Below are 24,821 nucleotides of genomic sequence, written 5' to 3'. Positions count from 1 at the left end.
TCCTCAGCGCCGGGGCCATCCTTGCTCCAATGGAGCCTTGGCTGCGGGAGGGGAAGAGAGAGACAGAGAGGAAAGCGCAGCGGAGGGGTGGAGAAGCAAATGGGCGCTTCTCCTGTGTGCCCTGGCCGGGAATCGAACCCGGGTCCTCCGCACGCTAGGCCGATGCTCTACCGCTGAGCCAACCGGCCAGGGCAAAGTTACTGACATTTAAAAACCATAATCAGGTCTTTCCCTTTACATTTAAAAAGGGCTCTTTAATGTATCACAAATAGTATCAGTAGCTATAGATAGTAACAACACGGGACCAGGCACATAGCAACTGCTCAGGAAGTGTCTTTCTTTTGATGAGTCTGAGAGACAAATATCATATATTACAAACACAAGTCGCCAGCCTGAGCGCGGGCTCATCTGGTTTGAGCAAGGCTCACCAGCTTGAGTCCAAGGTCGCTGGCTCGAGCAAGGGGTCACTTGGTCTGCTATAGCCCCCCAGTCAAGGCACATATGAGAAATCAATCAATGAACAGTTAAGGAGCCGCAGCAAAGAATTGATGTTTCTCATCTCTCCCCCTACCTGTCTGTCTGTCCCTATCTGTCCCTCTGTCTCTGTCTCTACCACAAAAAAAAAAAAAAAGCAGTACTTATAAGGTAATTATCTATACAGAGGAAATTTTGTCTTTGTTAAACAATTCTGCCCCCAAAGACAGCCTAGGCAGGCATTCCTGGGAAAGCATTCAAGAGAAGCAAGGTTATTGCCTCAACTACAAGCTGATGCTTCCCAGCCTCCTCTCTCAAAATATACATATAATCCAGGTGCCCCCTCCAAAAAAAACAAAAAAAACCCAAAAAATATATATATACATATAAATAAAGTAAACAACAACCAATAAATGTTTACCCTGATAGAATATTAAAGATTCACTGGTATGGCTTTAGATTCTACACAGCATCTAACCTTTAAAAAATGTTACCACTGCCTGACGAGGCAATAGCACAGTGGACAGAGCATTGGACTGGGACGTGGAGGACCCAGATTCGAGACCCCGAGGTTGACAGCTTGAGCACGGGTTCATTTGGTTTGAGCAAGGCTCACCAGCTTGAGCCCAAGGTCGCTGGCTTGAGCAAGAGGTCATTCGCTCTGCTGCAGCCCCCCCCCCCCCCCGTCAAGGCACATATGAGAAAGCAATCAATGAACAAATAAGGTGCCGCAATGAAGAATTGATGCTTCTCATCTCCCTTCCTGTCTGTCTCTATCTGTTCTCTCTGTTTCTGTCGCAAAAAAAAAAAAAAAAAAAAGTTACCACTTCTCTGGTTTAGATGTAGTATCAAAGAATATTTACAATTATCTTAAAGTTATTAAAGTACCCCTCCCTTCCTTTTCCAGACACGTAAGTGTGAGGTTAGCTTTTCTTCATAAACTTCAATCAAAACAACATACTGCACGACTGAATGTAGAAGCAGATACGAGGATCAAGCTATCTTCTTTTAAGCCAGATTTTAAAAGGTTTACAAAAAAATGTATATTAATGCCACTCTTCTCAACAAGTTTTTAATTTTTAAAAAGTTATTTATCAGCCTGACCAGGCGGTGGTGCAGTGGATAGAGCACTGAACTGGGATGCCGAGGACCCAGGTTCGAGACTCCAAGGTCGCCAGCTTGAGCACAGGCTCATTTGGTTTGAGCAAAAGCTCACCAGCTTGGACCCGAGGTCGCTGGCTCAAGCAAGGGGTGACTCGGTCTGCTGAAGGCCCGCGGTCAAGGCACATATGAGAAAGCAATCAATGAACAACTAAGGTGTCGCAATGTGCAACGAAAAACTAATGATTCATGCTTCTCATCTCTCCATTCCTGTCTGTCTATCCCTCGCTCTGTCTCTGTAAAAAAAAAAAGTTATTTATCATGTTATTATATTAAGTGGGCTTACATTATTTCTAAATGAATAAATATCTTTAAAATTCTCCCCATTTTAATATCTAATATGCTAAGTATCAATATATATAACCCACATAAACAAAAGCTCTTTGGAGTTCAAAATTTTTAAGAATGTAACTAAGTCTTGAGACCAAAATGTTTAATGACCACTGGCGTAGAAAATCAGGACCCTCTTCAGATTAACTAGCACTCGTGTCCTACACAGGCCAGCCACCCCAGGTCCATGTGCACACACTCCTTACAGAGAACCTGTCCCGAGTTAAGGTGTGTTTCTGACACCATATTTGTATCAAGTGAACTACCTTATTGGGAGGGAGGGGAAGAGGGGGGAAGAGGGGAAAAGAGGGGAGAGAGAGGGAGAGTGGGGGAGAGAGGGAGACAGGAAGAGAGGGGGAGGGAGGGAGAGGGGGGAGGGAGGGGGAAGAAAGAGGGGGAGAAGGGGGAGGGGGAGGAGGAAGGAGAAAAGGGGAGACAAGGGGAGAGAGGAGGAGAGAGGGAAAGGGGAGAGGGAGTAAGAGGGGGAGAGGGGGAGGCAGGAAGAGGGGGGAGGGAGGAAGAGGGGGAAGAAAGAGGGGGAGAAGGGGGAGGGGGAGGAGGAAGGAGAAAGGGGGAGAGAAGGGGAGAGAGGAGAGAGGGAAAGGGGAGAGGGGGTAAGAGGAGGAGAGGGGGAGAAAGAGGGGGTGCTGGGGGAGAAAGAGGAGTGAGGGGAGAAAAAGGGAGAGAGGGGGGAGAGATGGGGAGAAAGGGGGAGAGATGGGGAGAAAGAGGGAGAGGGGAGAGATGGGGAGAAAGGGGGAGAGATGGGGAGAAAGGGAGAGAGATGGGGAGAAAGAGGGGGAGAAGGGGGAGGGGGAGGAGGAAGGAGAAAGGGGGAGAGAAGGGGAGAAAGGAGGAGAGAGGGAAAGGGGAGAGAGGGGAGAGGGGGGAGAAAGAGGGGGTGCTGGGGGAGAAAGAAGAGTGAGGGGAGAAAAAGGGGGAGAGGGGGGAGAGATGGGGAGAAAGGGGGAGAGTGGAGAGAGGGGGAGAGAGGGGGAGGGGGAGAGAGAAGAAGAGAGAGGGAGAATGAAGACAGGACATGCTATCTTACTGTGAGGCTACCTAGGAAATAATCATGAAAACAGTCTCATTAAGTGCTGTAACTAAAACAGAACAAAAGAGGGGAAGACAGACAATTCTTAGGGGTGATCACAGAAGGCCAACCTCAGCTAGGATGACTGGAGGCCCTGATTTCCTTAAACAAACTCAATTTACAGCTATTGTGCCAGTGCAATTATTTATTATGCTCCATTTCCTTCCCCAAACTTCCCAGTTCTAAGATGACCTGAGCCAAAGCTTGAGGGAGAGGACTGCCCAGGGGCCCGCAGAGACAAAAGCACGGGAGCATTGGAGAGGGGCAGAGCCTGGGGAGAGGGAGGAGAGGACTGCCCAGGGGCCCGCAGAGACAAAAGCACGGGAGCATTGGAGAGGGGCAGAGCCTGGGGAGAGGGAGGAGAGGACTGCCCAGGGGCCCGCAGAGACAAAAGCATGGGAGCATTGGAGAGGGGCAGAGCCTGGGGAGAGGGAGGAGAGGACTGCCCAGGGGCCCGCAGAGACAAAAGCATGGGAGCATTGGAGAGGGGCAGAGCCTGGGGAGAGGGAGGAGAGGACTGCCCAGGGGCCCGCAGAGACAAAAGCACGGGAGCATTGGAGAGGGGCAGAGCCTGGGGAGAGGGAGGAGAGGACGACAGGAGGCCAGGCCTGAGGACGGGTGGGGCCTGGGGGTGCTGGGAGGGGTTTGGGGTGCATATAGAGTACTTAGAAATAGAATTATCTCTGTATTCTGAACATGAATCCTTTTCTATCTGTTACAAATATAGCAGATCCCCAATTTAAGTCATTTTCATTCAACATTACATTAATAATTTGATGAGATGCCATAGGAACGTAAATTTCGTGTACTATTTCAATTAGCTGATGGTAAAATTGGTTTCATTATACTATACACTGTTTTGCTTCAAGTCACAGAATCTATCAGGTAAGTTAGGCAAGGACTTAACGTCTTTTCTTCCAGAATTCATAATTTGTTTCATCTTCCTGAAGACCCTCTCTTCCTCAAATTTAAAAAATATTCTGATCTGTGGTAGCACAATGGATGGAGTCAACCGAGACTGCTGAGGTTGCCAGTTAGAAACCCTGGACTGGCCCAGTCAAGGCACAGAGGACAAGCAATCAACGAACAACTAAAGTGAAGCAACTAGGAGTTGATACTTCTATCTCCCCCACCTCTCTGTAAAATCAATACATAAAATCTTATATATATTCTTTTACATTCTCCTCTTACAACTTTTAATTTTTTTAATATTTAGCTCTTTAGTCATCCAAATTTTTTCTAAAAACTGATTAGGTAGGGGTCTGCCTGTATTTTAGTTGGTAGTTAATTATCCCAACAAAATACTGATTGATATGTCTGCCTCTACACAGTTCTGAAATGCCATCCCTGTTACAGTCCAGCAATGTCAGCATATATGCTACAGAAACTCATATACTTACAGACAAAAGGGTATTTATTGCAGCAATGCAAAAGGCAAGTTTGAAGACAATATAAATTCCATAATGTACTAGTCATATGTTAAAATGCTATACAGTAGTTACAATGAAAAAACCAGTTATGTTTCAAACATATAACCCTCAAAGTAAATAAAGCTGAATAAAAACAATTTACAGTCAAACAAACATGTTGCAAACACAGAAAACAATACTATGTATTTTTATATATGTACATAATAAAAGCATAAACATATAAGATATACACCTACTTTAAGATAACAGCCACAACTAAGGAAGGAAAATGATCAAGGAAGGGGGTATAATCTTTATTACTTTTATTTCTTAAAAACTGAATCAACTATAATAAAATACTGTTTTCTTAAACACAGATGGCAGGTACATGGATATTTGTTATATTACTCTCTGAATGTTTCTATGGACCTGAAATAACTCATAAAGAAAAACTCATCTTTATCATAAACTGTACTTCCATATGTCCATGACCCTAGACTCACTCATTTGTCTTTTCCTACGCCAACGCCACACTGAGTTACTGGAACATTAGGAGGCTCTCTATCGCGGACAAGTCTCCCCTCACGGTGGTTAGACTCCCCTCATGTTGCTGCTACTTTCAAAGCCCTCAGAGTGCTAATCCAGGCTGCACCTCCTTCACAGGAAGGTCAGTCAGCCTGTCGGGTCCCCTTAAAATTCTGGACAAGAGCCTAGAAATACTGAACTCACAGGCTAAGGGGAGAACAACAGATAACTCTACACTACTGAGCATTCTCATCCTCTAACATGATTATATATGTTTATGTTTTAGGATAGAAAATAATATTTGTATGTGTAATTAAGATGGGAATATTTTATGTACATGTACATATGATAAAGAATATTATATAATGGAAAGATGTGTAGGCTACATATATATATTTCTCATCCTAATTATATCTACAAATATGTAAAATTCCCCTGAGAAATACACACACACGTGTGTGTGTATACATATATTCATGACAGGAATTCTTTATATACAGGGTGGAGCAAAGGAGGTTTACAATTGTGAGTACATGAAACAGTTTATTCTTGTATTATTATATATTTAATTTTTAGCGAGAGAGACAGACAAGAAAGATGAGAAATATCAACTCTTCATTGTGGCGCCTTAGTTGTTCACTGATTGCTTTCTCATATGTGCTTCGACAAGGGGCTACAGCAGAGTGAATGACCCCTTGCTCAAGCCAACAACCCCACGCTCAAGCTGGTGAGCCCCTGGTCAAGCCGGGTTTAAACCTATCCTCCCAACCCAAAGATACCTAGTATAAGGTCAGGTGGTTTAAGTCATTTTAGCCAGGAAGATAGATGACAATAACAAAAACAATTAGAGCCAGACTAATCCAAGATTAAAGTAAAACTAACCAGAAAATGACCCCAAACCTCATTATAAGCTCATTTTAATATACTAAACAACATACCTGGAAATCTAATGAATATTCTGTTGAGATCCTCCCCAGGACCTCCCCTAAAATTCCCACCTATAGAAAACAGATAAAACTCTCAGGACAAAGGAGGTTCCTTCTGTCCTAAACTCAGGATCCCAATGGGCAGCGATGGGCTGCGGCAGGCAGCTTATCCCAGTGATTCCCCGATCCTGCGTCCAGGGCCCTTCCTCTGCCTCAGGGTCCCAAGCTTTAATAAACTTATCCTGGCTTTCACCAGGACTCCTGTTGTTGGGTGAACAGTGAGTTAGGTTGGCTCGCTGGTGTTTTGCCCTGGGGCAGCGCCCTGCGTGTACAGTCCAGTGCACAGTCCCTACAGTCTGTGGAACAGTCCCTGGAACGCTGCAGTGCTTGCCCTCAGGGCAGCAGATTGCAAACAACAGATTGCCCTCTGCCTTAGGAGGGGAGACTGTTTGCTGGAAAAGGGCTTTCCCACCAGCCTGTTTTTCTGGAGACTGCTGAGGCTGGTAGGGGCTGTGAGTTGGAGGGTGAGCTTGGAGGAGTACGGGCTGTGGAACCCGAGGCAGAGTCGGGGCCTGGGAGCCCTGGAACTGGACCTGAAAAGGGAAGCAGTGTCCCCTGACATTTTGCGCGTCTGCCTTTTTCGAGACTTTAATAAACTGAACGGTCCACCACTTCTGGTCCACAGTTCCGTTACCATCGGCCCGAATCCTGCATGGCCACAATGACAGCGGCCACTAGCCTTACACCTGTCTTAAAATTTTTCCTGCAGCCTGTTCAGGCGGTGGCGCAGTGGATAGGGCGTCGGACTGGGATGCCGAGGACCCAGGTTCGAGACCCCGAGGTCACCAGCTTGAGCGCAGGATCTGGTTTGAGCAGAGCTCACCAGCTTGGACCCAAGGTCGCTGGCTCGAGCAAGGGGTCACTCAGTCTGCTGAACGCCCACGGTCAAGGCACGTATGAGAAAGCAATCAATGAACAACTAAGGTGTTGCAATGAGCAATGAAAAACTAATGGTTGATGCTTCTCATCTCTCTGTTCCTGTCTGTCTGTCCCTGTCTATCCCTCTCTCTGACTCTGTTAAAAAAAAAAAAAAAGGCCCTGGCCGGTTGGCTCAGCGGTAGAGCGTCGGCCTAGCGTGCGGAGGACCCGGGTTCGATTCCCGGCCAGGGCACATAGGAGAAGCGCCCATTTGCTTCTCCACCCCTCCACCGCGCTTTCCTCTCTGTCTCTCTCTTCCCCTCCCGCAGCCAAGGCTCCATTGGAGCAAAGATGGCCTGGGCGCTGGGCATGGCTCTGTGGCCTCTGCCTCAGGCGCTAGAGTGGCTCTGGTCGCAATATGGCGACGCCCAGGATGGGCAGAGCATCGCCCCCTGGGGGGCAGAGCACCGCCCCTGGTGGGCGTGCCGGGTGGATCCCGGTCGGGAGCATGCGGGAGTCTGTCTGACTGTCTCTCCCCGTTTCCAGCTTCAGAAAAATACAAAAAAAAAAAAAAAAGTAAAGTAGAGCATGAAACCAGATGTCATATATAGACTAATAATGATAAAGACAGCGAACTTTATTATTTATACTTACTAAATGTGACAGTCATACACTAAATGTTGCTTACATTACCTCCATTCCACAAATAAGGAAACTGAGGCTCAGAAAGGTTAAGTCCTGTGCCCAAAGTCACATAGACAGCACAATGCTGGGCTGAAATCTCTGACTATATAATATTACAAAGAAAATAGCTGAGGGGGAATGTGCACATGTTTGAAAAAGTAGATGCTCTACTATGTAAAGAACTCTTCAAATCCATCAGAAAAAGACCAATAACTTCATCAAAAATAACTCAAAAGCAAGCAATTTTTAAAAGAAATAAAACTCCCTCATTAAAAAATGTCCCAACATCAATAGTGATTGATAAAAGGCCAATTAGAATAACTTTTTTCCCCACTTCTTAAATTGTCAAAGGTTTTAATATATATCTGGTGGTCAGGGTTTAGGGCACACCAATATACTTATGTCAATATCAAACTGACATCACACATACAAAAGCAACTCTACTTCAGGAACTTATCCTACAAAGCTGCTAGCACAAGTGTACAAAAGAAATACACACACACACAAATAATCCTCTACAGCTTTGTTGTTTTGACAGAACAAAACACTAGTGGACATAAATTGATTAAACAAATTACGGTATTTTTGTAAGTATAATACTATGTAGTTTAATATTAATGATAGAAATAGCTCTAACTACACCAACACAGAACAGTAGTATACAAAAGAACAGTCTAGACTGATACCATAACAGAAAAAATTACACACATACACAGAAAAAAATCTGAAAGAATATGCAACACTTAGATCATATCCAAAGTGGAAATTTCAATTCCTTTATATCCTTCTATATTGTACTTGTGTAAAAAAGAAAAATATTACTTATAATAAACAAAAGACAAGATTTTAAAATAACACATCCTCCTTCACTCATGAAAGAGATTTTGCATGACTACAGAGTAACTTCTCCTCCCTCTCCCCTCCGCTCCGTGGAGTTCCCTCCTCCCCCGCCGCCATACACATACACACATACATACACACACACACACACACACACACACACACACACACAGTTAATGACCTACGCCTGGTGCATTTACACTGTGTATATTTTTGGCTGTAACTCCTATACACCACAAGTTTTGGTTTCATTCCAAATACACAAAAGTTATTGTAAATCAAAACTGAATTAAAAGAACTTAATCAAAAGCCATACAAAGTTAAACATCTTTGAAGAGTTCAAAGACATAATGATAACTACTTAAACATTTCAAAATTATACAAATCTGTATGTTATTCCAAGGGAAATGTAGATACTGGAGGAGGGGGTTAAAATAATTTGATAATCTTGACTTTTCCTTAGCATTTGACTAATTTACTTAAAGGTTCCATTTTTGATGTAGAACTTATCAGTGCCGGCCTGACCTGTGTTGGCACAGTAGATAAAACGTGGACGACCTGGAACGCTGAGGTCATCAGTTCGAAAACCTAGGCTTGTCTGGTCAAGGCACATATGGGAGTTAATATTTTCTGCTCCTCCCTGCCTTCTCTCTCTCTCTCTCTCTCTTTCTCTAAAATGAATAAAAATAAAATCCCTTGCCTGACCAGGCGGTGGTGCAGTGGATAGAGCGTTGGACTGGGATGCTAAGGATCCAGGTTCGAGACCCCGAGGTCACCAGCTAAAGTACGGGCTCATCTGGTTTGAGCAAAAGCTCACCAGCTTGGACCCAAGGTCACTGGCTTGAGCAAGGGGTCACTCGGTCTGCTGAAGGCCTGCGGTCAAGGCACATATGAGAAAGTAATCAATGAACAACTAAGGCGTTGCAATGCGCAACGGAAAACTGATGATTGATGCTTCTCATCTCTCTGTTCCTGTCTGTCCCTGTCTATCCGTCTCTCTGACTCACTCTCTGTCTCTGTAAAAAAAAAATAAAAAATTTTAAATTAAAAAACCCTTAAAAAATAATAAAAACTTATCAACACTATTTTTTAAAAGGGATTCGCTAATAATCCTGCAAACCAACTAGTCCATATTCCTAATTCACAATTTCTTCCCACCACTGAAAAGCTCTGAAAGTCCCTGAGTATATAAGTTAACACATTCTTGCTCTATTATCTGGAAATATAAAGTCCCAGGTGAACGAATCCCATGTTTAGTTTCTCTTTCTCCCAAATATCCCAGTAAACTTACATATTTTTTTAAAGAAATGCTTTGAAACTCACTGATTATAGACATACTGCACCGCAGGCACTGGTGAATTCTTACCTGTCCTTTAATTTCCAAAAACTGACTCCATCAAGCTCCCACATGTGCACCAGTCTGCTTCAGCAACAACCACACCAAAAATTCCAGCAGCTAGACTCTTTTCTGGGAGTTCACCAATTTCTACTGTACACTCCCTGGGTCAAAGTGTTATTCTGAGAATTGGGACAGAGGAAGAATTAGAAATTACTGAAATATAATCATGCCCACAATGGGCTTATGGTCTGGAGGGGACTAAATGAACATGAACGTAAATAACTATGATGTTATAGTAGAGGCATAAATAAAACATTACTAATTTTCAGAATGAAAAATATAAATCTTTGGAGAAACGGGAGTGGAGGGAGACTTGCTGGATGAAGTGATATGTCATCAAACCCTCCGAAAATAGGCAGAATTAAAATGTGGTCAAGTTTCAAAGAGGAAGGTAGGGAAACAGCATTCTAGCAAAAGGCATTGTATGAGAAATAACAACACTTTTTTTTGTTGTTGTATTTTTCCGAAGTGAGAAGTGGCGAGGCAGAGAGACAGACTCCCACATGCGCCTGACTGGGATCCACCAGCATGCCCATCTGGGGCACTGCACTGCTGCAATCGGAGCCATTCTAGTGCCTGAGGCAGAGTCTATGGAGCCTTTTTAAGCGCCCGGGCCAACTTTGCTCCAATGGAGCCTTTGCTGCAGGAGAGGAAGAGAGAGACAGAGAGAAATGAGAGGGAGAAGAGTGGGGAAGAGTGGAAAAGCAGATGGGCACTTCTCCTGTGTGCCCTGGCCGGGAATCAAACCTGGGAACTTCCTCACACCAGGCGAGGCTCTACCACTGAGCAAACTGGCCTAGGCACAAAACTTCTTAACACAACATAAAAGAAGCATATTACTTAACAGCCCAATGGAATAAAAAAATGTGCAATACTTGAGTATTCATATGAAGATATCAGCCTTAAAAAAATTTTAAACAGGCCCTGGCCGGTTGGCTCAGTGGTAGAGCGTCAGCCTGGCGTGCAGAAGTCCCGGGTTCAATTCCCGGCCAGGGCACACAGGAGAAGCGCCCATCTGCTTCTCCACCCCTCCCACTCTCCTTCCTCTCTGTCTCTCTCTTCCCCTCTCACAGCCAAGGCTCCATTGGAACAAGGATGGCCCGGGCGCTGGGGATGGCTCCATGGCCTCTGCCTAAGGCGCTAGAGTGGCTCTGGTCACAACAGAGCGACGCCCCGGATGGGCAGAGCATCGCCCCCTGGTGGGCGTGCCGGGTGGATCCCGGTCAGGCGCATGCGGGAGTTTGTCTGACTGCCTCCCCTTTTCCAGCTTCAGAAAAATACAAAAAAAATAAAAATTAAAAATTAAATAAAACTTTTTCTTTAAAATAAATTTTATGGCTTGAGTACTACAGAAAACTGATATTCTATATGAGCTTTTCAATGTAGCATTAAGAATACAGTCCATGCTCATGCTAGTTATCTAAGCTTCTATATAACAATTAAAGTCCCTCATAATAAAAAAAAAATCCAGAAGTTTTAGAGTTAGTGAAGCATCTGATTAGTTCTTAGAGGTAACCACTGGCACAATAAAATTTCTGTTAATACTTTAATTACATGAAATATCACTAGGTCCAGATAAGCTCAAACATATTTTTGTTTAATCATGGCATTGAAAATTAAGCTAAGTAAATAATTTCCAGTGATCATACTACTGATATACAACAATACTGTTTTTAAATTGCATTTTCATTGCAGAAATTTAAAATTAAGAAATAAATTCAATACTCATTCCTATCCACCCCAATTTTTGTTTTAAGTAACTGTCAATCATCACACTGAATAATCCCCTAGGTTAGAGATTTTCAAGCTTTTTTATCTCATGCACATATAAACTAATTACTAAAGTAGGCTTAATTCTGAATCATTCACACTGGACGGCTATTGTTGTGTTGACCGGTGCCATTTTTTTTTTTTTTTTTTTTTTCATTTTAGAAAGGAGAGAGAGAGAGGAGAGAGAGAGAGAGAAGGGGGAGGAGCAGGAAGCATCAACTCCCATATGTGCCTTGACCAGGCAAGCCCAGGGTTTCGAACCGGTGACCTCAGTGCTTCCAGGTCGACGCTTTATCCACTGCGCCACCACAGGTCAGGCCAACCGGTGCCATTTTTTTATTTGACAATCTAAGGGAAAAGAGGTCACTGTCCCTAAATGAATAATTAGGTATTACATGTTTTTAAAATTCTTGTGGCACACCAGTTGAAAACTGCTGTCACAGATGATACGGTATAATGACAGGAACACTACACTGGATGTCAAAGCATCAGATTCTGCTAGTTCAACTACAGTCACTTAGGCGATCATTTCATTTCTGCAACCCTCAGAAAACAGGAAAACAAGTTAAGACTACAGACAGCCCCAACTTACACTTCTTCTACTTAACACCATTTTTTGACTTGATGATGTTGTGAAAGTGATAGCATTCAGTAGAAACCATGCTTCGAGTTTTCATCTTTTCCAGGGCTATCAATGTGCAGTACAACACGCCCTGGTAACGCTGCGTAGCAGCGGTAGGCGAGGCTCCCAGTCAGGCTTGCCCTCACAAGGGCAAACAGCAGGCACCCTACAATGGATGGAGTTACCAGCACAATTTGGATATTGTGTTTTGTGTTTTCCCATCCCATCCCATCTACAATACAGCCATCTGTGTCTCTTGCTTCTGGTGGGAAAAGGAAAGCAGTCACTCTTGAGATGAAACATCAGCCCAAAATAAATGTAAGCGAATGTCAGCGTCCTCCACATATTGAAGGCAGGCTGGTCTAGGATGTTCCTTCAGTAGGTTAGGTCTGCTCAGTGCACTTCCGGCTTACGTTGTTTTCAACTGCGGGTGGGTTTATCCGGGTGTAACACCACTGAGGAGCACCTCTAGAGCATCTATGTAACTCCACGGTCTGTAAACCTATCAATTAGCATTTTGTTCTAAGCAAATGTTTGTTTTTTTTATTATTCATTTTAGAAAGGAGAGAGGGAGAGAGAAAGAAGGGGGGAGGAACAGGAAGCATCAACTCCCATATGTGCCTTGACCAGGCAAGCCCAGGGTTTCGAACCGGCAACCTCAGCATTTCCAGGTCGACGCTTTATCCACTGCGCCACCACAGGTCAGGCCGCAACTTAAATGTTTTTGAGATCACCTTTAAGTAAAAGTAATAGCAGCACACATGGAAGAATTAATGCTTTGAGTAGTGAGTTTTTTCATGCTCGCTGAGAGTGAGTTTATTTTTCAAAAAATGAAATTAGTTCCAGTTACAGATTAATTTAAAATCGTATTTGTTTGATAACCAATTTATGGAGACAAGAAGAACACATGCATTTGCCTTTCTTTAATGTTGCCTTACACATTTTTAAAATAAATTGATTGTACTCTGGATGGTCAGGAGGCACGAGGACATACATGAATGTTCGTACTACTCAAAGGGTTAAACTGAAGGACTCCAAGATATAGTTACATGGCTTTGTACAGTCTTACCTTCAAATGCAAAGAAGACTCAGAAAAAAACGTATATTATATCTGAACACTATCTAAGTAATATATTTTGAGCACACTAGCTCCTAGGGTAGAAAAAGATGGTAGTAAAACAGTAAAAAATGTTCAAGGAAAACCACCATCACAAAATACCAAAATAAAAAAACAGATGCTCTACATAGTTATTGCTACATAGCAGAAGCTTTTTTGTAGCTTTCCAATACTCCTAAAAAGTCCTGATGGGAAACAAAATGTTCTGTGTTTGTTTTTTTTGTGACAGAGAGGGACAGACAGGCAGGCAGGAAGAGATAAGAAACATCAATTCTTTCTTGCAGCACCTTAGTTGTTTATCGATTGCCTTCCATATGTGCCTTTGGGGGTGGGGGGGTTGGCCACAGCAGAGCAAGTGACCCCTTGCTCAAGCCAGAGACCTTGGGCTCAAGCCAGTGACCCCATGCTCAAGCTGGTGAGCCCACATTTAAGCTGGCAGAGTTTCGAACCTGGGTCCTCTGTGTCCCAGTTCAATGCTCCATCCACTGCGCCACCATCTGGTCACGCACAAAATGTTTTCTTAACCATCTATCTAAATGTATTTTTTGCATCCTTAAACTTGAAAAGGACAAAATATCAAGCAACCCACCGACTGAATTATTTGTGCATATGTTAATCTGTTCAACTTTATACCTTTATAACATTTAGTAATGTACCCAGAACATAAAAGGCATCTAACACTGGTTACAATGCAATGAGCTATAACTGATTCTCTAATCAACAAATAAGTCCACACAATAATTTATGATCAACATTTAGTACATGTTGGCCTGACCTGTGGTGGCGCAGTGGGATAAAGCGTCAACCTGGGACACTGAGGTTGCCGGTTCGAAACCCTAGGCTTGCCTGGTTAAGGCACATATGGGAGTTGATGCTTCCTGCTCCTCCCCCTTCTCTCTCTCTCTCTCTCTCTCCCCTCTCTCTAAAAAATCAATAAATAAAATATTTAAAAAAAAAAACATTTACTACATGTTTATGCCATATTCCAGTAAAAGCCAAACCTGTAAAACAAACAGATATGGAAATAACTAAATATGGGAGACTCTATTATTCCTAGGCATCAAAAAGAAATTAAAATTGCAATTAAGACATCACAAAATTCAATAAAACTGAATAGCACCCACAACAACAAAAAATAAACCCACAAAAAAAACAAGTAACAAATAGCCTGACATTTACCCTACATCAGCAATTTTCAACCAGTGTGCCGCAAGAACTTTTAAAACATGTAATACCTGACTATTTAGTCAGGAGCATTGACCTCTTTTCCCTCAAGCCTGTCAAAAAAAAAAAAAGGCAACAGAACAACAAACAGCTGTCTGGTGTGAATGAATCAAAATTATGCCTATACTTTTTTTGTCAGATCAGAAAAACCTATATTTTTTGGTGTGCTGCAGAATTCTAGTAATTCATATGTGCCATGAGATGAAAAAGGTTGAAAATCTCTAACCTACATCAATCAATCCCTGGCCTAGTCAAAGTCCTTCGCTTTCAAATGCAGAAAACAATGGCAAGAAAAATCTCACCCTTCACCAATTTTTTTTAAAAAGCTTTAAAAACCTAACTAATATAAATTTCTTTGGCCTTGGAACAAACTTTTAATCACTTAAACTCAAAAAGCATAAGTTCTTTTCAAGCATTTTGTGCTTTTTTTTAATTACGTGGGCAGCCAAATACTTAAATTTTACTATATAATTAAACTGAACAAGACATCCAGTTAAAAATATATGTATATTCTTGTGAGGCCAGAGAGAGAATTACAGCTATATAGATATGTCACAGCAGAGATAACAAGTGTATCTGGTAAGTTGGAACAGGAATACAATATCTTACACAGAAATAAAATCTTACAGTGCCTTAAACATAAAATCAGAGAAGGGTCTGTCCTGCCCTCAAGAGGAGATAAAAACAGGTACATAAAAAACCTAAACACAAGGTAGAAACTGTTAATGCCATTAGATGGGCAAATAAAACATTTCACAGGCGCGACGAAACTGTTACTACCTTACAGAAATGTAGCCCTTTCAGTCTGGCCAAATTACTAATTTCATAACTATTAACTTTCTCAGGATCACAACACCAACCCTAGGAGAGCAGATGTTTTCATACTATCATAGGTGAGAAAACTGAAGCATAAAAAGGTTGATTATTCCCAAATGTCATAATGTTCAGTAAAGGAAGTATCAGGACTCTGTATTATATTTTCTCTGGGAGAGTAGCCCAATATATGGCAAGCCTTTTGTAAAGAGAAAGACGATTTTATTTTAGTATTGCAAGTAATCACACCCTTATGTGTATGTGTATGCATATAGTATTTATATATACACACACGCGTGTTAACCTCAATTTCCATTAACAAGTATGCTTAAATTAAAGCAAGGCAAAGCAGCTGTGTACTGTCAACATGAAAAGAAATAAACTTCCCCTGGATTTTCACAAAAGAAAAAAATTAAGACACTATTTCTTTCCCAACAACTTATTTTGTCTGCAATTTCTACCCATTTAGATATTAAGGTTCTAAAAACCGGTCTGCTCCGAAGCCCAGGAAAATTAGTTCAACCAATAAACATCTTTATGAAAAGGTACATGAAAACATTAAAAAAAAACCAAACTAACCATTAAATATTAAATAATGCCATCAACTTCTGTTATCCGAGGGACAATCACATGTGACCCATCAGCAGCAGGTACTGATCGAGATATGTTGAAGGAATGATTATCTGTTGCCATCTTAAAATCCCAGGCCTGTCGCTCTTTGCACAATGTTTCTCCTCCCATTATTAACCTCACCCGGGTGCACACAAGGAATGTAGATGTCAATAGAATGAAGAATACGATTAGAGAAGCAAATGGGATGCAGGTGGATATATCCTCATCCCAAAGATCATAATTCCCCATGCCCCACTCCTCTCCCAGGTGAACTCTGTTAAGGCAGCACGCAGGGTGGCCGACAACATCGGCAAAACAAAACCGACTTCAACATCCTTCTCCCCATCCACAGCTTGCACAGACGAGTCTACCTAACTCAGTTCCTTCCCCAAAAAAGAAAGAAAAAGCAAAGTCCGTTTCCTCTCCAGGAAGAGCTGATTTCTCAATTATAGCTCCTACAATCCCTCTTTCTCCCCCAAAACAGAAAAAAAAAAGTCCCGACTTCGCCTACGAAGGCCCCCACAATGAAAAGGGCAGAGAAAGGTACAAAATTCTCATCTTCTGCAATCTCTGCCTCTACCCAGCCCTTCGCCATGACACCCAGGAGCGAGCCGGTGAGAAAGAAGGAGTTTGCTCTCCCCGTACTCGTCCCTCGCTGTCACCCCCCCTAGTAACCCGGCCACCAACTCCGCCCCAAGAGCGCGCGCCGAGGCCACCTGTGCGGGCCGCGCCCGGGGCCCCCCACCCGCACCCGGCCCACTCGGGGTTCCCCAACCCGCCCCGGGGCCCCCCACACTCCCGGAGTTCCCCTCCTGCGCCCGGCACACTCGGGGTCCCCCCACCCTCCCTGGGACTCCCACGCGCCCTGGGACCCCCACTCGCCCCGGGGGCCCCCACCCGCGCCCGGCCCACTTGGGGTCCCCCCACCCGCCCTGGGACCCCCACACACGCCCGGCCCACTCGGGGTCCCCCCCACCCGCCCTGGGAACCCCACACGCGCCCGGCCCACTCGGGGCCCCCCTGGGGGGCCTCGGGCCACGCACGCCCCCGCCCCCCGCGCGCCGGCCGGGCGCGGCCACCACCCCCCTTCCCCCCGAACCCCGGAGCCGCCTCCGCTCCGCTCGCCCGGCCGCGGAGAAGCGGGTCCCCAACCCGCCAGGCCCGAGGAGCCCCCCCCTGGCCCTGCAGTGAGGCCGCCCACGCGGCTGGGGCCTCTGAAAGCCCTCGGGAGCCCCCCGCACACCGAGCCGGGGCCCGGGAGCCCAGAGGCCCGGGGCCTACTCACTGGGAGCGGGCGGAGCGTGGCAGCCGGCGCGGCCCGGCGCTGAGGAGCGGGACGCGGCCCCGGCTGCGGGTCCCTCGCTTCGGACCTCGCTGGGCGCGGCGAGCCGGGCGCTCACTCCAGCCGCCACCCCCGCCGTCGCGGCGGCTGCTGCTGCTGCTGTTTCGCCACCTTGGCCGCCATCTTGACTCACCCCCTCGCCCTCCCCTTCCCCCACCCCGAGCCGCGGCGGCCGCGGCTGAGGCGGCTCCGGCTCGGGATCCGCCCCTTCCGGAAGTGGGAGGAGCCACTCCCTCCGCCGGCGGGACGGGTCGCCGCAGTCGGCGCTGCTTCCTGGGTTGCCCCGCGCCGGGGTCCCGCCTGTCTGGTCTCAGCCTGGCGGCGGCGGCGGCAACAACGATAACAGCAGCTTCCTCTACCTGACACGGGCCCGAGGCCAGCCCGCCGCCATTGCGCACGAGCCGGGGCGCCCACCACGAACCGGCCGACGCCCCTCGCGCGTGGGAAAGGGAAGGACGGAGGGTCACGCCTCGGACCTTGCGACCCCTTCGCGGCGCAGCGGGACGGCATCAGCCTCCTCCGGCCCGGACCTGCGGGGGGCAGAGCCGGTCCCCCACATGCTGGGAGCCGACTGGGTGCAAGTCGACCTACCCGAGACATTGCCCGGTGCTCCGGCTGTTGTTCGCACGGAGACCTCGCTGAAAACGCGGGCGATGCCGACTTGCCCGCGCCGTCGGCCCCGACTCTCTTAAGAGTCACCCCGTCGGAGGAGCCTGTGGCCCTGGCGACGACAGAGTGTGCTCCCGGGGCGCACGCTTCTAGGGAAATGATGGGACGGTGCAAAGATGAGGGTAGAAAACCGTGAAGGAAAGTGGGGTGGGGGGTTCGGCTCAGCTCTCAGATCGAGCTGGCCACCGGCCTGGCAAATGCTCCATAAAGTAGGAACTCGATAAACACGTGTTGGGGAGGCGGTCGCGTGGAACCACGACGGGGAACCCGACGTGTAAAGCTTGCAGAAGCCATTGGAGCGGGTTGGCGAACGGACCGAAACCGGAACGCAGTTTCTGCAGGGAGCGGTTTTCCCGCCGGAGACCGGACTCGCCGCACGTTTTTCTGTGGCGCAAGCGCAGTATCGCTTAGCATGGACGCGGTGGGTGTCGTGTGCCTGGCGGTGGCGGTGGTCCTAGTCCCCGGTATCTTCTGGGTTTGGGACTCCTGGGAACGAATGAAGCGTCAGGGGCAGGCCGGCGCGTTGGGAAGCGGCAGCCGGACCCTCCTGGTGATCGCGCACCCCGACGATGAAGCCATGTTCTTTGCCCCCACTTTGCTGGGCTTGGCCCGCCGGCGACACCGCGTGTTCCTGCTCTGCTTCTCTGCAGGTAGGAAGACTGCAGGCGGGGTGTCGGGACCCGGGGCTGTTTTAAAGTGCTAACCTATCTCGGTCGACTTTTTTTTCCCCCCAGAGGACTTTATGTTGCAGAGAGCTAAGTGAATAATGACGCCGAAGGTCCCTTCTCTGGGCGCTTCACCGAGAAGCGGTGGCCCCAGCCTAGGGACTGGAGCGGCCAGCTTCCCAGGTTTAGTTGGGGTCCGTCCTCTGCCTTACCTACTCGACTCTCTTCTATTATAGCAGGACTGAGCCCAGGAACCTTTTACCTGCAGAAGGACCATGAATAACGGTCTTGTCAGGCTATGTCCAACAAGCTAGGTTGTATCATGCTTGCTCAGCCCTGAACGTTTTACTTCTAGCCGTAGCAAAGGACCTTCCTGATGCTTTTAAATGTTGAGCTTGTCCTAGAAAAAAAAAAGATGCACACGCCAAAGTGAACAGATAGACTCAGATCATTAGACTAGAAGATAATTTTATAGGTAATTTTGCAGTTAAACACTGCCCATCTTTCAGTGAAGGGTACTTGCAGAGAGTAAGTACTCCTTTACCATACATTAAGAAATGGAATGAGAAAACAAAATTGACCGTGATACTGGATTATGATGAAAATTGTACAAGTTTGTAAATGAAGTCATTGAACTGTACATATACAAAGGGTGAATTTTTTATGGCTTGTAAAGGTTTACCTTAATAAAGCTGTTTATAACATGCTGATGACCTCTTTTTCCCATTTAGTTGTGTGTCATTCCAGTTCTCCTTCAATACAGTGTTGTTGTTTAGTTGCTGTTGTTTTGTTTTGGGTTTTTTTTTGTTTTGGGGGGTTTTTTTTTGTATTTTTCTGAAGCTGGAAACGGGGAAAGACAGTCAGACAGACTCCCACATGCGCCCAATTGGGATCCACCTGGCACGCCCACCAAAGGGCGATGCTCTGCCCCTCCGGGGCGTCGCTCTGTCGCGACCAGAGCCACTCTAGCGCCCGGGCCATCTTTGCTCCAATGGAGCCTCAGCTGTGGGAGGGGAAGAGAGAGACAGAGAGGAAGGAGAGGGGGAGGGGGGGAGGGGTGGAGAAGCAGACGGGCGCTTCTCCTGTGTGCCCTGGCCGGGAATCCAACACTTCTGCACGCCAGGCTGACGCTCTACCACTGAGCCAACCGGCCAGGGCCTAGTTGCTGTTGTTTTTGAGAGAGAGAGGAAGGGAGAGAGATGAGAAGCATCAACTTGTAGTTGCATTACTTCAGTCATTCATTGATTGCTTCTCATACATGCCGAGGGGAGGGGTGTTCTGGCTGAGCCAGTGACACCTTGTGCGAGCCAGCGACCTTGGGATCATGTTGATGTTCCCATGCCTGAGCCTGCACTCAAGCCAGTGACTTGGGAGTTTTGGAACTGGGACCTCAGCGTGCTACTACCGGTCAGGCTCAGTACAGATCTTTCACAGAAATACCATTTTATACAGTTTTATTTTTTCAATAAACATGATTTTTTCATTTATTTAGCACATTTATTTAAAATTTATGTGTGTTGCTCCTGACCAGGTAGCTCAGTTGGTTGGAGCATCATCCCACAATAACCAAGGTTGTGATTGTCACCCTATCAGGGCACATATGAGAATCAACCAATAAGTGCACGTGCAGGTGGAACAACAAATTGATATTTCTCTCTCTCTCTCTCTCTCTCTCTCTCTCTTTCTCCCATTCTCTCCCCTCCCCCATTCTTATCTAAAAATCAAAAAGTAGTCTGACCTGTGGTGGCACAGCGGATAAAGTGTCGACCTAGAACGTTGTGGTCCCGGTTTAAAACCCTTGCCCGTCAAGGCACGTATGGGAGTTGATGCTTCCTGGCCCTCCCCCCCTTCTCTCTGTCTCCTCTAAAAATGAATAAATAAATTAAATAAATTAAAAATCAAAAAGTAAAAATTTGTGTACACTACACATTTATTATAGTGAGAATCTGGAACTCTGACACCACCCACGGCTGGTGAGGACGAGGAGCGACAGGAATCCTCATTTATGAGCGTCAGGGATGCAGGACAGTTCAGGCACTTGGGAAGTCAGTTCGTTTGGCAGTTGCTTACAAAACTAAACATTCTTACCAAACCACCCAGCAATTGCACTACTTGGTATTTATCTACCCAAAGCGATTGAAAACATGTCCAAAAACCTGCACACAGCCCCAGCTCAGGAGATGTCCTCAGCTCATTTGGTTAGAGCATCATCCTGACATGCCAAGGTTGCAAGTTCAATCCCCTGTCAAGGCACAGACAAGAATCAACCAATGAATGCATAGATAAATGGAACAACAAATCAATGTTTCTCTCTCCCTAACCGTTCCTCTCTAAAATCAATGAACGTTTTAAAATGTTAACATGCACACAGTTGTTTAAAGCAGCTTATTCATAATTGCCACAACTTGGAAGCAATTAAGATGTTCTTCAGGGCCTTGCCTAGGTGGCTCAATGGATGGAGGGTCCTCCCAGAGGACTTGGGTTCATCAGTCCCTGGTCAGGGAACCTAAGAGAAATAGGATGAGTGCACAACTAAGTGGAATGAGTTAGTGTTTCTCTCCCTTCCCCTCTCTCCCTCCTCTCAAATCAATGGGGAAAACAATTTTTTTTATGTTTTTCAGTAGATGAATGGATAAATAAATTAGTACATCCAGGCAATGGAATATTAGTGCTAAAGAGAAATGAGCTGTCGAGGACCCAGGTTCAAAACCCCAAGGTCACCAGCTTGAGTGTGAGCTCACCAACTTGAATGTGGAGTCATAGACGTGACCTCATGGCCTCTGGCTTGAGCCCAAAGTCGCTGGTTTGAGCCCAACATCGCTGACTTGAGCAAGGGCTCAATGGCTCTGTTGGAGCCCCAGGGTCAAGACACATATGAGAAAGTAATCAATGAACAACTAAGGTACCTCAAATATGAGTTGATGCTTCTCAACTCTCTCCCTGTCTGTCTGTCTCTCTTCTCTCTCTTGCTTAAAAAAAATAAAGTTGAAATTTATAAAAAAATAAGCATTAGAGTCTTTATCACCAAGAATCAACTAACCTTAATACAAAATGGGACAGGAAATCTGTATTGGTTTGACAGTGACCAAAATAGTCAAAACCACCTGACCTGTGATGGCGCAGTGGATAAAGCGTCGACCTGGAACACTGAGGTTGCTAGTTCAAAATCCTGGGCTTGCCTGGTCAAGGCACATATGGGAGTTGGCACTTCCTGTTCCTCCCCCCTTCTCTCTCTCTCTCTCTCTCTCTCTCTCTCTCTCCTCTCTAAAATAAATAAAGTCTAAAAAATTAGTCAAAACCATTACAAGACCAACTTGTTTCTATCTGACTTTTTAAAAATGTTTACACAACTGATGTTAACAAAATAAAAACAGAGGCCTAGATACATTTAAAAAAATGTTCACACAAAAAAATTCTGATGACAGCATATACAAATTAAGCTGTTATCTGGAGTCTCTTTAAAGTGAGTCCCTTTGTGCCTGACCAGGCGGTGGCGCAGTGGACTGGGATGCAGAGGACCCAGGTTCGAGACCCCAAGGTCACCAGCTTGAGCGCCTGCTCATCTGGTTTGAGCAAAAAGCCCGCCAGCTTGAACCCAAGGTCGCTGGCTCCAGCAAGGGGTTACTCGGTCTGCTGAAGGCCCACGGTCAAAGCACATATGAGAAAGCAATCAATGAACAACTAAGGTGTTGCAACGCGCAATGAAAAACTAATGACTGATGCTTCTCATCTCTCTCTGTCCCTGTCTGTCCCTCTCTGTGACTCTCTGTCTCTATAAAAAAAAAAAAAAATTGAGTCCCTTTGTTAGATACAGTGTAATAACTGTCTCATTTGGGTTTAAACAGTTCAAAATTAGCCTTAGGGGGAATCCCTGCCAAAGTGTGGGTAGTTTTCTCTGTGTTTTGGGGAACAGTGAGCAGAGCCTCTCATTCAGTACTTCACGAGTGCCCCCAGAGAGCTGGACGCTGGGACGAGACCAAGTTGAATGAGACCGTGTCTTTTTTTTTTTTTTTTTTAACTTTAGAATGAGAGGAAGGGGGAGAGAACAGTTGTTCCATATGTCTATGCATTCATTGGTTGGGTTTTATTTTTTAAGATTTTATTGATTTTAGACAGAGGGGAGACAGAGAGAGAGAAAGGGGGTGGTGGGGAGTGGGAAGCATCAATTCATTCCTTCCCACTTAGGCCTTGACCGTCTGTGCCTGGACTGGGCAAGCCCAGGGTTCTAAACCGGCGACTTCCGCTTTCCAGGCTGACATTTATCCACTGCGCCCCACAGGGCAGGCCATTGGCTGGTTCTTGTATGTGCTCTGACCAGGCATCAGACCTGCAACCTTGGCGTGTTGGGTGGACACTCAAATCTACGGATCTGCCCCGCCGGGGCTGAGACCATGAGTGTTTAGGTCTTTGACCTTTGGGAATTAATAATTCAATCATGGAGAAAAGTTCATATTGAAGAGCAGAACACTGGAAATGATTACTTGCCAGGGAAAATAGGACAAGGCTTGCCAAAGGGAAGGCCATGTGATCTGGAGGATGAGGATGAGGATGAGTTGTAGTTCAGGAAGAAAAGAAGAGGAGGAATGGGAAGGTAAAGATAAAGAAGTCAAGGAAAGAGAAAGTGAACACTGAGGACCCAGCTGGGTGGATATACATTGTCTCGTGTAGTTGTCAGGAAAGCCTTACCAGACGGCTCTTATCTCCACGTTACATGCAGAGAACTGCGGCTCTGGAAAGTGAGGTGACGAGCACAGATCCTACGCGCTTAAGTGCCCTTAAGTACGGGGTGCATTAGCTAGATAAGGACAGGTTAGTGACACTGAGTGTCACTGTGTAGATCCTGCAGGATGCGGAGGAGTTGCGCCTACCAGAACTCGTCTTAGGAAGTAGAATGCATGTGCTGGGAGAAGAACAGCATGAGCTGTGTGGGATGCCTGTGTGTCCGGGTCCCCTGGGGCATGCTGGCACGGCTGGTTGCTAAACTCTTCCGAGGAGGATATCTTCCTGAATGAAGCCTGCCTGTTTTCTTGTAATACTCAGGAGCCTCTTCTTTATATAACTGTAACAGATAGTTGAGGACTGTTGATTTAACTAAAGGGCCTTAAAGGAATAGTAGGCGCTGGTACCCCACTTGTTCTGAGTGGTTACAGAAGGCTTCATCCTAAATCTGTTTAACTCGAAAGCCATTGCAATCCAAGATGGACAATGTAAGTATGAAACTAAAATGCAGGCAGGCAGGCTGCCAGACAGACAGACAGAGAGATGTGGAGATAGACACAGCGGTCAGTACAGAGATGGGGACGAATCCCACAGTGATTGTAGAGGCTGTGCCGCTGGTAGTCTCACGGCGGTGTCTGAGTGGAATCTCAGTGATGTCTTCAACCTTGTGTCACAACCACACATTTTTCAAGTGGCTTAGTTCTCTTAGGGAACAAGGTGAGATAAAAATGAGCAACTCGTAAATCCCCACTGTTAAACCTTCCACCGGATATCTGTTACCCTCAGGAAATTACTACAATCAAGGGGAGACGCGTAAGAAAGAGCTTGTGCAGAGCTGTGATGTTCTGGGGATCCCGCCCTCCAGTGTAATGATTATTGACAGCAGGTAATGCCACCGTTTCAATGGTTTGATGGAGAACACAGCTAGTGATGCACCCTTCACTGTGTTGGCTGCTAGTTATGAAAGATATTCTCGATCACGTTAGATGTTGTTGGGAAGTGATGTTCTTTTTGTGAGATTGGGTGGGCGGGGGTTGGGGGAGGCAGCTCCTGCTCATTTCAGTGCCCTACAGAGTTAAGGGAAAAGTTTCAGTTTATTCCCAGTTTCACTTGGCTCAGGGGAAACTGTTGAGATCGTCGTGGGGAATTTCTCCTCTAACTATGCCAGTGGGTTTTGCAATGCCTTCAGAAGCACAGATCTAGAGCCAGTCCTGCGGCGACCGAAACCCGGCTTTATCAGGTTAGTAACTGTGTCACCAGGCAGGTTACTTCATCTCTCTTCCCAAACTTCTTCCTCTGTAAGCCGTGGAAGAGACGTGGTTTGGAGTCAGTTTGTGAAGTGACTTATTTGCTCACTTGTTTTCAAGGATCACAAACTTCCCTTTTATTCTGTGGGTACATGTTGTGATTTATTCTCATTATTCATATTAACAATAACACCCTGACCAGTGGTCATGGTGCAGTGAATAGAGGGTCAACCTGGGACGCTGGGGTCCCAGGTTCAAAACC

The 24,821-nt window shown here is 45.9% G+C and overlaps 2 protein-coding genes across 27 annotated transcripts in view; one reads left to right on the top strand and one right to left on the bottom strand.

Annotated features, from left to right (window-relative positions):
• NCOR1 (nuclear receptor corepressor 1) overlaps positions 1-17,981 on the bottom strand; it is a 123,208-nt gene extending 105,227 nt beyond the window's left edge. For 21 of the 22 annotated variants that reach the window (XM_066364928.1, XM_066364930.1, XM_066364947.1 and 18 more), the window contains exon 1: positions 17,203-17,413. The gene's annotated coding sequence lies outside the window, so the exon portion shown is untranslated. Of the gene's footprint in view, positions 1-17,202; positions 17,414-17,850 lie in introns of those variants that run through there. The other variant, XM_066364929.1, reaches the window with a different exon arrangement.
• Positions 17,982-18,332: 351 nt separating this feature from the next.
• The window catches only part of PIGL (phosphatidylinositol glycan anchor biosynthesis class L), a 52,611-nt gene continuing 46,122 nt past the window's right edge, over positions 18,333-24,821 (top strand). For all 5 annotated transcript variants that reach the window (XR_010748956.1, XM_066364955.1, XM_066364953.1 and 2 more), the window contains exons 1-2: positions 18,333-18,578; positions 24,099-24,198. Coding sequence is in view for 4 of the 5 variants with exons in the window: in XM_066364955.1 (XP_066221052.1) it covers positions 18,341-18,578; positions 24,099-24,198 (338 nt within the window). In the remaining variant the exon portion in view is untranslated. The remainder of the gene's footprint in view (positions 18,579-24,098; positions 24,199-24,821) is intronic.

Source organism: Saccopteryx leptura, chromosome 2, assembly GCF_036850995.1.
Source record: "Saccopteryx leptura isolate mSacLep1 chromosome 2, mSacLep1_pri_phased_curated, whole genome shotgun sequence".
Taxonomy (NCBI): domain Eukaryota; kingdom Metazoa; phylum Chordata; class Mammalia; order Chiroptera; family Emballonuridae; genus Saccopteryx; species Saccopteryx leptura.
This window is presented reverse-complemented; position numbering and strand designations above follow the sequence as displayed.